Source organism: Diceros bicornis, chromosome 9, assembly GCF_020826845.1.
Source record: "Diceros bicornis minor isolate mBicDic1 chromosome 9, mDicBic1.mat.cur, whole genome shotgun sequence".
Taxonomy (NCBI): domain Eukaryota; kingdom Metazoa; phylum Chordata; class Mammalia; order Perissodactyla; family Rhinocerotidae; genus Diceros; species Diceros bicornis.
Genome location: NC_080748.1, coordinates 3,758,890 through 3,773,736, shown reverse-complemented (window position 1 = coordinate 3,773,736; position 14,847 = coordinate 3,758,890). Strand labels below are relative to the sequence as shown.

Genomic DNA, 14,847 nt, shown 5'->3' with positions numbered 1-14,847 from the left:
AATATGGTGTATCACATTGGTTTGTCAATGTTGTACCATCTTTGCATCCCTGTAATAAATCCCACTTGATCATGGTATATAATCCTTTTAATGTGTTGTTGAATTCAGTTTGCTAATATTTTGTTGAGTATTTTTATATGTATGTTCATTAGTAATACTGGTCTGCAATTTTCTTTTCTCGTGATGTCCTTGTTTGGTTTTGATGTCAGGGTACCGCTGGCCTCATAACATGAGTTTGTAAGTGTTCCCTCCTCCTCTACTTTTTGGCAGAGTTTGAGAAGAACTGGTATTAATTTTTCTTTGAACGTTCGGTAGAACTCACCAGTGAAGCGATCTCATTCTGGACTTTTTTAGAGGTTTTTGATTACTGATTCAATATCCTGACTAGTAATTGTCTTTTCAGATTTTCTATTTCTTCATGATTAAGTCTTGCAAGGTTGTATGTCTCTAGAAACTTATGCATTTCTTCAAGGTTGTCCAACTTGTCTGCGTATAATTGTTCATAGTGGTCTCTTACAATTCTTTGTATTTCTGTGGTATCAGTTGTAACGTCTCTTCTTTTATTTCTGATTTTATATATTTGAGGCTTCTTTTCTTATGATGAGTCTAGCTAAATAAAACTTTGTTAACTTTATCTATCTTTTCAAAGAACCTCAAATGCCCAATTTTCAGCAACACACCACAAGGCATACAAAGACATGGGAAAACATGGCCCATTCAAAGGAAGAAAATAGAGTGGCAGAAACCATTCCTGAAGAAGCAGAGGCATCAAGCTTACTAGACAAAGACTTTAAAACAACTGTCTTAAATATGCTCAAAAAGCTAAAGAAAACCTAGACAGAGAACTAGAGTAAATCAGGAAAACAATGAAGGACCAAAATGAGAATACAAACAAAGATACAGAAAATAAAAAAAGGAACCAGGTGCCGGCCTGGTGGTACAAGCAGTTAAGTGCGTGCACTCCGCTGCGGCGGCCCGGGGTTCGCCGGTTCGGATCCCGGGTGTGCACTGATGCACTGCTTGGCAAGCCATGCTGTGGCGGCGTCCCATATAAGGTGGAGGAAGATGGGCACGGATGTTAGCCCAGGGCCAGTCTTCCTCAGCAAAAAAAGAGGAGTATTGGCAGATGTTAGCACAGGGCAGATCGCCTCACCAAAAAAAAAAAAAAAAAAAAAGGAAATTCTGGAGCTCAAAAGTATGATAAACAAAATGAAAAATTTAGTAGAGGGGTGTCACTACAGATCCGAGCAGGAATAAAAAGGAATCAGCAAACTTGAAGATAGGACAACTGAAATAATATATTGAGTCTGAGGAGAAGAAGAAAGAATGCAGAGAAGTGAACAGAGCCTAAGGGACTTGAGGGACACCTTCAGAGGTACCAACATATGCATTATGGGAGCCCCAAAAGTAGAAGAGAAAGAGAAAGGTGCAGAGCGATTATTTTAAAAACAATTGCTAAAAACTTCCAAAATTAGACAGAATACACAAGTCTAAAAATCCAAGAAATCAAAGTAGGATAAACTCAGAGACCCCAACAGTAAGACACAATATAGTCAAACTGTTGAAAGATGAATAGAGAATTTTGAAAGCAGCAAGATAAATGTAATTTGTCACATACAAAGGATCCTCAGTAAAATTATCAGCTGATATCTCAGCACAAGCTTTAGAGGCCAGAAGGCAGTGAGATGACATATTGAAAGTGTTGAAATGAAAAAAACTGCCATTGGAATTCTATACCCAGCAAAACTGGTCTTCAAAAAATTAGGGAAAAATTAAAACATTCCCAGATAAACAAAAGCTGATGGAGTTCATTACCAATATATGTATCCTACAAGAAATGCTAAAACCACTCAGGGTAAAATGAAAGGTGGCTAGAAAATAACTTAAAGCTATACAAAGATAAACATTTCTAGCAAAGGTAAATAAATGGACAAATATAAAATCTAGTGTTATTGTAATTTTGGTTTATAACTCCACTTTTTATTTTCTACAGGATTTAAAGGACAAATACACAAAATGACTATAAATCTATGTTAATGGTACACAGTATATAAAGATGCAATTGTGGGGCCGGCCCCGTGGCTTAGTGGTTAAGTGCGCATGCTCTGCTACTGGCAGCCCAGGTTCGGATCCCAGGCACGCACCGACGCACTGCTTCTCCGGCCATGCTGAGGCCGCGTCCCACATACAGCAACTAGAAGGATGTGCAACTATGATGTACAACTATCTACTGGGGCTTTGGGGGAAAAAAAGGGGGAGGATTGGCAATAGATGTTAGCTCGGAGCCGGTCTTCCTCAGCAAAAAGAGGAGGATTAGCATGGATGTTAGCTCAGGGCTGATCTTCCTCACAAAAAAAAAAAAAAGATGCAATTGTGACAACAAAACATAAAGATGAAGTAGAGATGTAAAGGAGTAGAGTTTTTGTATGCAATTCAGTTAAGCTGATACCAGTTCAAAGTAGATCGTTAGAATTTTAGGATGTTATATGTAATCCGCATGGTAACCACAAAGAAACTAACTATAGAACATGCAAAAAAAAATGAGAAGGGAATCAAAATGTGACTACAAAAAAAATCAAGTAAACAGATGGGAAGGTAGTAATAGAGGAAATGAACAACATAAATCTATTAGACATATTGAAAACAAATAACATGGCAAAAGTCCTTCTTGATCAGTAATTGCTTTATTTTTGTTTGTTTGTTTGTTTTTTGTGAGGAAGATCAGCCCTGAGCTAACATCTGCCAATCCTCCTCTTTTTGCTGAGGAAGACTGTCCCTGGGCTAACATCCATGCCTGTCTTCCTCCACTTTATATGGGACGCCACCACAACATGTCTTCACAAGCGGTGCATTGGTGCGTGACCGGGAGTGGAACCGGTGAACCCCGGGCTGCCGCAGCGGAGTGTGTGCACTTAACCGCTTGCGCCACCAGGCCAGCCCCCAGTAATTGCTTTAAATGTAAATGGATTAAACTCCCAAATCAAAAGTCAAAGAGTGGAAGAATAGATTTTAAAATATGACAGCATATACAGTGGCTGGGTCTACAAGAGACTCATTTGAGATCTAAAGACATACAGAAGTTGACAGTGAAAGGATGGAAAAAGACATTCCACACAAACAGTAACCAAAAGAGATCTAGGATGGCTATAACATCAGACAAAGTAGACTTTAAGTCAAAAACTGCTACAAGAGACAAAAAAGGACATTAATTATATATTGATAAAAAGGTCAAATCACCAAGAAGACAACAAATGTAACACATACATGCAACAAATATAACACTTTCAAAATATATGAAGCAAACGCTGACTGAATCAAAGGGAGAAAGAGAGAACTCTACAATACAGTCATACGCCGCATAACAACACTTCAGTCAATGACGCATTGCATTTACAACGATGGTCCCATAAGATTACTACCACCATAGCCCAGGTGTGTAGTAGGCCATACCATCTAGGTTTGTTTAAGTATACTCTGATGTTCGCACAGTGACAAAATCGCTCAGTGACCCATTTCTCAGAACGTACCCCATTGTTAAGTGACACATTACTATAATAGGTGGAGACTTTAACATCCTACTTCCAGTAAAGGATACGAAAACCATACAGAATATCAAGAAGGAAACAGATTACTTAAACGAAGTTATAAACCAATTGGACCTAAGAGACATACAGAGAATACTCCACCCAACGACAGAGAATACACATTTTCCTCACGCATACATAGAGCATTCTTCAGGTTAGATCATGTCAGGTCAAAAAACAATTCTTCGTAAATTTTAAGACTGAAAGTATATCAAGTATCTTTTCTGATGATGATGAAATGAAACTAGGAATCAACAACAGAAGGAAACTGGAAAATTCACAAACATGTGAAAATTAAATAACGTGTTCCCAAACACAAATGGGTCAAAGAAAAAAAAATCACATGGAAAGTATCTTGAGATAAGTGAAAACAAAACACAAAATATCAAAATTTATGGGATACAGTGAAAGCAGAGCTAAAAGACAAACATATAGCTGTAAACACATTAAAAAAGAGACAGCAAACCAACGCCTTCACACCTAGGAACTAGAAAAAGAACAAACTAAACCCAAAGCTAGCAGAAGGCAGGCATAATAGGACTAGAGTGGAAGTAAGAAAATAGAAAATAGGAAAAAAATAGAGAAAAATCAATGAAACCAAAAGTTGGCTCTTTGAAAAGATCAAAATTGACAACTCTTTAGCTACACTGACAAAGAAAAGGGAGAAGAATCAACTTAACTAAAATAAGAAAGAAAGTGGGCACATTATGACCAATTTTACAGAAATGAAAAGGATTAGAAGAGAACACTATAAACAATGGTATGCCAAGAAACTGGATAACCTGGATGAAATGGACAAATTCCTAGAAACACTCCACCTACCAAGACCAAATCATGAAGAAATAGAAAATCTGAACAGACCAATAACAAGTAGGGAGATTGAATCAGTAATCAAAAACCTCCCAAAAAAGAACAGTCCTCAACCAGATGGCTTCACTGGTGAATTCTGCCAAAAATTTAATGAAGAATTAACACCAATCCTTCTCAAAGTCTTCCAAAAAACTGGAGAGGCAGAAATAGTTCTTGACGCATTCTATGAAGCCAGCATTATCCTGATACCAAAACCATATGAAAACACTAAAAGAAAACTACAGACCAATATCTCTTATGAGTACTGATGCAAAATCCTCAACAAAACACTAGTAAATCGAACTGAGCAGCATATTAAAAGGATAATACATCATGACCAAGTAGGATTTATTCCAGGAAGGCAAGGATGGTTCAACATATGAAAATCAGTTAATTTTACACACCACACTAACAGCAAGAAGTAAAAACCCCTACATGATCTTCTCAATTGATACAGAAAAAGGATTTGACTATTTCAACACCCTTTCATGATAAAAACACTCAAACTAGGAATTGAGGGAAACTACATCAACATAATAAAGGCTATATATGAAAAACCCATATATATCACTATCAATACACCAGATGGTGAAAGATTGACAGTTTTTCTTCTAATATCACATAAGGAATAAGATAAGGATGTGTGCTTGTGCCACTGCTATTTAACATATTACTATAAGTTCTAGCCAGAGTAATCAGGCAAGAAAAAGATATCAGAGGCATCCAAATTGGAAAAGTAGTAGTAAAATGATCTCTTTTTTCAGAATATGATCTCATAGGTATAAAATCCTAAAGATGCCATGAAAATACTAGTAGGGCTAATAAATGAATTCAGTAAAGATATAGGATACAAAATCAACACAAAAAAATCAGATGCATTTCTATATACCAACAATGAACAGTGTGAAGAAGAAATTAAGAAAAGAATTCGTTTTACAATAGAATCAAAAGGAATACACTGAGGAATGAACTTGAGCTAGGAGGCACCAGACTTGTACACCTGTTGTACACTTCACAACACTGCTGAAAAAAATTTAAAAAAGACAAAAATAAAAGGAAAGACATCCCACGTCATGGTTTGAAAGACTTAATATTGTTAAGATGTCAATACTATCCAAAGCAACATATAATTCAAAGGTATCTCTATCAAAATCCCAATGACGTTTCATGCATAATAGAAAAACCCATCCTAAAAGTCATATAGAATCTCAAGGGAACCCAAATCGCCAGAACAAACTTGAAAAAGCAGAACAAAGCTGGAGTGCTCACACATCCTGATTTCAAAAATTGCTACAAAACTACAGTAATCAAAACAGTGTGCTACTGGCATAAACGGAATAAAACAGAGAGCCAAGAAATAAACCTTCGCATATATGTTCAACTAAATTTTGACAAGCATGCCAAGACCATTCAATGGAAAAAAGACCGTCTTTTCAAAAAATGGTGCTGAGAAAACTGGATATCCAAATGGGGAAGAATGAAGTTGGACCCTTCCCTTACACCATATACAACAATTAACTCAAAGAACACATAGGGAAAAAGCTTCACAACATTAGATTTGACAAGGATTTCTTCGATATGACACCACAGCACAGGCAACAAAAGAAAAAATAGATAAACTGGACTTTATAAAATTAACAACTTTTGTGGATCAAAGAATGCAATCAAGAGAGTGAAAAGGCAACCCACAGAATGGGAGAAAACATCTGAAAGTGACATATCAGATAAAGGGTTAATACCCATAATGTATAAAGAACTCCTACAGTCTAACAACAACAAAATAATCCAATTCAGAAATGGGCAAAGGACTTGAATAGACATTTCCTCAAAGAAGATACACAAACAGCCAACAAATAAGCACACAAAAAGATAACCACGTGACCAGTAATTAGGAAAATGCAAATCAAAATCACAATACTACTTCATAACCATTAGGATGGTGATTATCAAAAAAAAAAAAAAACAGAAAATAATTGTTGGTAGGATATGGAGAAATTGGAACCCTTGAGCACTGCTGGTGTGAATATAACGTGTAGCCACAGTAGAAAACAGTTTGGTGCTTCCTCAAAAAGTTCAACAGAAAACTACCATATGCTACTAAACTGTACACTTAAAAATGTTATAACAGTAAACTTTGTTTTGTATATTTACTACAATAAAAAATGTAAATAAAAATGTGCATGCACACAACCTATCACTTAAATGTTATAATTAAAGACCAAACGTGAGATAGTATCAACATGGAAGCATAAAGAATACCAACCAATTCATTCATAATGTATTGAGCCTATGTTCTAGGCAACCTAATGAGATTAAAAAGAAAAAAATAACTAAGAGTCAAATAGACAACTGCCATTACTAAATATATTACTTTAAGCATGTCACAACTTTTATAAGCCTATCTCTTGAAATGCAAAATGCAATTAGATTATTAAAGATCATATATACCAGTTTTTAAAAAAAATGAATATATAACTATGATATTTGCTTAGAAATGAGCATTAGAAACAATCAGAGTATTATTTGCTCTGATACAAATAAACACATGAAAAAATGATGGAACTACATATAAGAAAAAGTATGTTTGCGTTTTCCCAGGTATGCTGAATTATACAACAAGGATTCAGAATTCGAAATATTTTTATGTGCTAACTGCTTTAAGAAAGAAGCTTGTTTATTTTAACAGGTAGCTTTGGGACCAAACGCAAATAGCCAAAATAAAAAAAAATAAACAAATTGTTCCTCATTTTAAAGTTGAAAACATCAGCCTGTAGGGACCACCCATTACCTTCTAAACTTATGTAAAAGTTACTCATTATTTCAACCTATACAAAGGAATAAAACGACAAGTTAATGTTAAAAGCTTTAGTTTCATCAAGTCTGTATTTTTAAGTTATTACCTGGAATCAAGAGAAGTAAAAAGCTGATCAAATTTTTTCTCCAGAACCTCTATAAGACTGACTGTCTCTTCTTTTGCTTGATTGTGTATATGTTCGAGCATCTGGGAAAGAACATAATACAAAGGCTTAATATGGTATTTTTATTTTGTAGAAATTGTACTGTTCAACATAATTTTCAAAGTAAAAGGTACTTTTTGGACTTTTCAAAATAACAACACAAGAGGAGATTAGATAAAAATGGAGTAAGTCACAAGTTTCAACTTTACAAGATCACATCTTTGTTGACACTTTGTACTGATAAATTGGCAAAAAGGCCTAGAAAATCCACTAAGTTTTCTAAACTTCTTTCTAATCATTTTTTATGATTACAGGAGATGAGTCATTTTGAAGAGCTGAATTTCTCTCTAGCTGAGTCACTTTGGATAGCTGATAGTTCTTGGGATAGCTGATTCCTTAAATTAAAAAAACTTAAAATATATTAAAAAACATACCTGAATTAAAATGTTATCTATTCTACACACCTCTTTGCATTTTTAAGCAAAAATATCATATAAGTACAATTTTTTCTTTGATTTAAAGAGGATTTAAGGATCTTTAAGGTTATTACCAAATTAGTTGCTTGAGATCTGTGACCCCTTTTTTTCCTTGCAATTTCTCCCTTTTGGAATGGAAATGTCAATTCCTATGTCTGTCCAACCAATGTATTATACAAGCAGATTATTTATTATCTAGTTTCACAAGTTCACTGGTGAAGAAGAATTTTGCCCCAGGATGATTTATACCCTGAGTCTCACCCACACCTGATTTAGAAGATATTTAAACGAAATTTTGAACTTAGAGTTGATGCTGGAATAGGTTAAGAATTTGCAGGATGTGGGATGTGGGATGGGGGTGAATGTATTTTGTATGTCAGAAGGACATGAATCTTGAGGGGCCAGAGGGCAGACTGTTATGGGTTGAATTTTGGCCCCCCCGCCCATCCCAAATTGATATGTTGAAGTCTTAACTCCCACATCAGCTATAACTTTTTGAATGCCTTCATTGAAAATTTGCTATTTCTGGGCGCTAAGGAGCTTGTTCTTTGTCACCAAATGAGTGAGTCTCTCTCTTGGGTGATGGGGTAAGGAAGAAAAGAGCATAAAACTCTTTGTGTTAGGGTATACAGGCAAATAACAAGCAATGTTAGGTGATTTCAATGCCTCTGAGACAAAATTCAGCTTACAGCAAGCAGAAATCATGGTTCCTTAACAGAGCTCCAATTTCAGCAGGCTGCTAGCACAGCAATGCTATGAGACTAATCCTAGGAGGCCATGGGAGTTTTCCATATGTTTCTCTATCTTATCATACTTAATAACTTAGTGCTAAGCTCTAACTTCAGCAATATGACATCCAAATATAAACATTTAACGAGAACATGCCTTAATTCATGATAGAATTTAAGTATTCAAAATGCTTACTTTTACAGCAATACTTAATTGTTCAGAATTATAGCCTGCTATCTTCAATGCTTCATCAATTTCTTCTGCAGTTTTAGTCTCCTAAGAAGGAGACAGGGGACCACATACAAATATAAAATACAAAAATAGATGCTTAGATACATTATATTCATTGCAAAAACATCAAGCTACCATCCTGGTTACAAAAGCAACCTAGACCCACTACAGAAATTTGAAAACGAGCAACAAAAATTACACTTTTAATCCTACTTACCCAGAGACTAAAAACCATTAACATTTTAGAGTATTGGTGACAGCATTCTAGATTTCTTTCTTTAGATATCTTTTTGAAAAAACAGAATGACGTCCTGTAACCATTTTGCAATTTAAAACTATCTTGAAAAATTTATCATGGCAATAAATGTACAAATGCAAACAGTAACCGTTTTTAAGAAAAAAGATTATAATTTGCCCGTGTTAAGATTTAAGCTTGAAGTAAAAGCAAGATTAAAATAGCTTCTCCCCTAGCCCACTAATGATCTCCTTAACAAAAAGACTTCATACTTCATTCAATAGCATTTTGGAGTTTGTTCTATTTCTAATCTTAAATTAAAACAATACATTATTTAAAGTTATCAGGTGTAGTAACAGGCAAAAGTCAATATTTCAACAACAGCAGCATCATCAACAGGTGCTTTAGGTCTTTTGGTTGCCATTAACGTAATTAGAAAATCACACTTAGAACACAGAAACTTGTACTTTATATAAGTTTCATAGAATCTGGATTCAATAACTAGGTTCAAAGGTAAGAAGCTGCATATAGGTAAACATCAAGAACACTACCGAGGTGGTCAAAGGTAGAATGGGCTGCCTTGGGAAGAAAAGAGAATTGTTCAAGCATAGTTTAGAATACCACAAGAGATTCTAGTAAGCAGGTTTACCTCTGTTACCTTTAAGCTTCCAAAAGAATCTATAATTATAGGAACCTTGAGAGGAAAGTTAAGCTAACAGAGACAAAACAAAAATGTTTGGTTTCATCTTCATGAATAACATTTTTCATACCGCCATTACAGTTGATGGGTTCAAAACAGTCTTGTGTGTGGAGGTTGAATGTGCTAAACCAAGAGTCAGCTGATCAGCAGTCTTTTTAAAGTCCTGAGAACAATTCTTTATCCTGAAAAATGTCAAGTACATTATTTTAAATACCAACATTTATATAATGGTTTTAACCTTCTATTCTGATTTTTACCCTCTATGAAAAATAATTCATGTGACGACTTATAAGAACACGCACAGCAGGTTCTCAATTATGATAAGTGAAGAGAGGGAAACCACGACTAAATATGCTTTCATATAAAACTTAATTTTAATCAAGAATTCAACTTCTTAACAAATTTCTAAAAATAACAGCTTACAGTATAAATTGTGCTTTAATTTCCTAATCCCCTCTCCTTACCTGACATTTTTTGGTAGAGACGTTGATAAACCACTGAACTGTCTTAAGCTCAAAGTAAGTACTCATACACACAAATGCCAGCTATTAACAAAATGTACTTACAGGCCTGGATAATTTACAAAAAGGTATGAATTTACTAGGTAAATTAATCTGCAAAGAAAAAGTTGCATTTCTTGTCTATAGCTGACAAGAGTTTTTGCCTATTTTTATCTTTATGTCCTCATAGTGGCTAGCACACCGTAAACAGTGTTTGCTGAATAAGTTAATCATAAACCTACAAGAGTTTATGGAAGAAACTATGATGTTTAAATATGTGACTCTTACAGAGAGAAATAATAGTCTAAATAATTTTTAAACATTCAATTACTGTGAAAAGTGAATATTCATGTTCTTGAAAACATTTGTGAGTACACTAGCCCTGAGGAGTCCATTATTCAATTCCTGTTTCAAAACATTAACAATAAGTCAGGAAGGAAATACATCATGTAACAAGGGATACTTCTATTTAAAAATATACAACTATTTTAAACCAAACTCTACTGAAATTAGGGAACAGGAGTTTCTAATATAAGTATACTTGACATAGAGAATTTAATTTAAAAATGGTAATTTGGAAAAAATTTGGGTACTTAAAACAGATTCACCTACTTCTGAAAGTGAAATTTCACTTTGTAACCATACTAGATATAACACTTATCTAGACAAGAGTACAATCCGATTTGACTTGCATGATGTTTAAAAAGTCAGAAAATTTCACATACAAGTCCAGATTTCTGTCTTCTCTTGGGGGAAAAAAAAGGACAATCTGGCAACACTGGGTTGGCCTTAACTCACAGCAATAATTGGCTGGAGCTGAGTAGGGGCTACCTCCTTTGGTGAAGGTGAACCTTCTTTCGTGTGCCACAATCCTTACCACTCATTGTTTAAACTCAGTCTACCTCACCCAGTAAGTCACCTGCTAGACTCCCGTAGGTGTTCCAATTTGTTATGGCCACTGAGTCACAAGGAGCCAGAAAGATTCCTCAAGATTTATTCTAATCACTTCATACAGAGCTTATGGAAGAAGTGACTGGTGAATACAATTATAGGAGTTGGGAGAAGTACTGGCATTCAGTAAGTCTGAGTTCTACTTCTGGTTCTGTTAATACCTGGTTGCTAGACTTTAGCTAAATGACTTTACCATCCAAAGAAATAACTACAGTCATGCATTGCTTAACAATGGGGATACATTCTGAGAAGTGTGTCTTTAGGCTATTTCGTGACTGTGTGAACATCATAGAGTATACTTACACAAACCTAGATGGTATAGCCTACTACACACCTAGGCTCTATGACACTAATCTTATGTGGTCTGTTGTTGACTGACACATTGTTATGTGGTGCATGACTATATAACTATTCTTTTGGTTTGTAAGCACCCATTTAAGTCTGGACAGAAAAGCTTCAGTAATTATGCAAAAAGCAACAAATGCTAGTCTAAAGAATTTCAAATTTTACTTAGGCAATGAAGAACCACAGAGCAGGAAAGAGTCTGGAGTGCTAAGGAGATAGGCAAAAGAGAATAAGAGAATTAAACAGGGTAGTAGCAAAAGAAGATAAATTATGACTATGGGAGATATTGTGGAAGTTAGACTCTGCAGGAGGTAAAACCAACGAAATATGAGGAACTGGGGTGATTTATAGATGCTTGGTGCCATTAACAAAACTGAAAAGTTCCAAACGAGATTGTTCTTTGAGGGTATCCTATATTTCTTTTATTTCCCACATAATTTACTATCACATCTAACATACTTTAAGAAGTTAAAAGTTATACCAAAATATAATTACCATCTGATTAGGTCCTAGTGAATTAATAAGAAGGTTCTTTAACTCTCAAAAAGTTGTAAAGTCAAACTTTACCATTTTTTCACCATGATCCACCCTGTAGTCAACTCTAAATGTAAAATTTGCTTAGGATCGACAAATGATTTCAGAAAAACTATAGCAAATGTCAAAATATCATGGTTCTTTATCTAACAAACAATTATTACATGTTTACTGTGTCCCACGCCAGGAATGTAGAAAGCAATAAACTGTGGTCCATACCCGTAAAGAAGCTTACAGATCAGCAGAAGGGTACATATATATAGAAACAAGTGCAATAAAAACCACATGAGCGCTTGTCTCTAGCTAGGATATGTTAAAAAAAAAAATCTCTGCATTACTAATTCAAAAAGAGCATTTATTAATATATACATGTGCAAAGTCTTACAGAAAAGTGAATAAAAGAATCCCAAAGTTATGACTTTTCCTTTTATAAATCACCTCTCAAACTACCTCTTCCCAAAGTCCTCCACTGTATTGTACTCGTGCTCCTCTTAAGAATCAACAGAGAAGCAACTTCTTTTTTTTTTCTCCTTACCTTCCTCTCATCCAGCATCGATGGCTTTTGCTAGTATTGTACTCTTAGCTTTTCCTGTTTTGATGTGGTAATCTTGCATTCTTTTTTTTTTTCCACTTTAAATAATGACAAACTAATGTTGCTTCTTTAGGAGTTGAATTATCCATTTCATTAACAGCTAAGACAAATTATAAACTTAAAAAGCACTCTTTAAACAATAAGTTAGAAACACTGATCTAGAATGACATTTTATCAATAATTCTAAAATAACTCTTTCAGAAATATATTGAACTTTAAATATTAAAATAAGTGCACACAGAACATACTTTGTAGGCTGTAGTTTTTCCATAAAAGAAACTTCTTTAATACATCCATCTATTGGATAGTACCCTTCTCTTATATTTATAGTTGTAGCAACCTTAGGACAAAAGATTAAAAACAAAAAAACAGAAAGTTATTCAATAAATTCTGTTGATCCAGAATTCAAACAACTAGTGTGCCATTCATAGATAAAGCTGATAACAACCTTCAAGATCCTTAAATCCTCTTTAAATCAAAGAAAAAATTGTACTTATGATATTTTTACCTATTTTAATTTTTGAAGAAGTAATTTGGTAACTATTAAACAGAACATTAAAATACTCCATTCTCCCACAATTCTAAAGGAAATACTTGCAATAATACTTTAAAAATTTATTGTAAAATTTTTATAATGATATCTTAAGGTATGTTCAAAACTCTCAAAATACTTAGGAATAAAATTAAAAGAAAAATATAAGCTCTAAGAAAAGCAAACCAAAAAAATTTATTGGGGATCATAAAACAAGAAGTGAATAAATGGAGAATCATGTTAGGTTCCTGGAGGCAAAGATCTAATATTCTAAAATACATCTAATATAAAATTAATACAATTCTAAAGTTCATATGGAAAATACATTGTGCAAGAATTACAAAAATTTTAACATACCATTCAGTAGAGATTTATCCCACCAGATAATAAAGCCACTGTAATTAAAACACTAGGGTACTGGCACAATAAATGAGAAGAACAGAGCCCTGAAACAGATCCACATACATATGGGAAGGTAATACAGAATACAAGTGGCATTTCAATTAAACAGAGGAAGGATTATTCAGTAAATGGTGTTGGAAAGTCAGCTAATCATTCTGAAAAACAAAGTTATACACCCATCATACATCATATGAAATATAGTGTAAAAGGATTAAATATATACCTTTTTAAAAAACATGATATAAGTATTGAAAAAAATATATGTACATAGCACTCTGAGATGGGAAGATATGCCTAATCAAAAAAAACCCAGAAGTCATGAAGGAGAGGTGAGCCTGATGACGTAGTGGTTAAGTTTGCCTGCTCCGCTTTGGAGGCCCAGAGTTCACAGGTTCGGATCCCAGGTGCCAACCTACACACTGCTCATCAAGTCATGTTGTGGCAGCGTCCCACATACAAAATGGAGGAAGATGGGCACAGATGTTAGCTCAGTGACAATCTTCCTCAAGCAAAAAGAGGAAGGTTGGCAACAGATGTTAGCTCAGGGCCAATCTTCCTCACCAAAAAAAAAAAAAAAAAAAAGAAGCAGCTGTGAAGGAGGGGGAAAAAAATGACTGAAGAAGGAAACATTTCTGAATGGCTAAAAATAATAAATGAAATTAAAAGTGAAAGATTAGGAGAAAATAGTTAAAATACACAGGACAAGTTCTTAATATCCCTATTGTATTACAGGATTATTATACTTCACATGAAGTATTCTTACAAGTTAGGAAAAAGACAATTCAAAAAAAAAAATATGGAAAGGATCTAAAAGGATCTATTAAAGACCCTCCCAGACGAGGAGCTGAGAAGTCAACATGTGAAAACTTGCTCAATTTCACTACTAATCAGGGAATTGCAATTTAAAACAAGGAGATACCCATTTTTTGCCCATGAAATTGACAAACATTAAAACAAAAATGACGGGAGAGGAGTCAAGATGGCGGCATAAGCAGACTCGGAACTCACCTCCTCCCGTGGACACAGCCAATTTACAACTACTCGTGGAAAAATTACCCCTGAGACAGAACTGAAAACTGGATGAGAGGAACTCCTGCAACAATGGACAATCCTAACTGAGGTGGAAGAGGCAGAGACCCCCTGCTGGAGAGGAAAAACGCCACCTTCACAAGCCGCCAGCGTCATGGCCGACGGGAGCAGCTCACAGGTACGCAGCCTCCCTGGAGACGT

At 34.8% G+C, this 14,847-nt stretch overlaps 1 protein-coding gene across 2 annotated transcripts in view; it reads right to left on the bottom strand.

Annotated features, from left to right (window-relative positions):
* Nucleotides 1-14,847, bottom strand: part of RNF17 (ring finger protein 17) — a 144,765-nt gene that overhangs the window by 117,686 nt on the left and 12,232 nt on the right. For both annotated transcript variants that reach the window (XM_058547773.1, XM_058547772.1), the window contains exons 3-6: nt 12,932-13,023; nt 9,832-9,943; nt 8,791-8,871; nt 7,334-7,434 (exon numbers count right to left, since the gene is read on the bottom strand). In XM_058547773.1, coding sequence (XP_058403756.1) covers nt 7,334-7,434; nt 8,791-8,871; nt 9,832-9,943; nt 12,932-13,023 — 386 coding nt within the window. The remainder of the gene's footprint in view (nt 1-7,333; nt 7,435-8,790; nt 8,872-9,831; nt 9,944-12,931; nt 13,024-14,847) is intronic.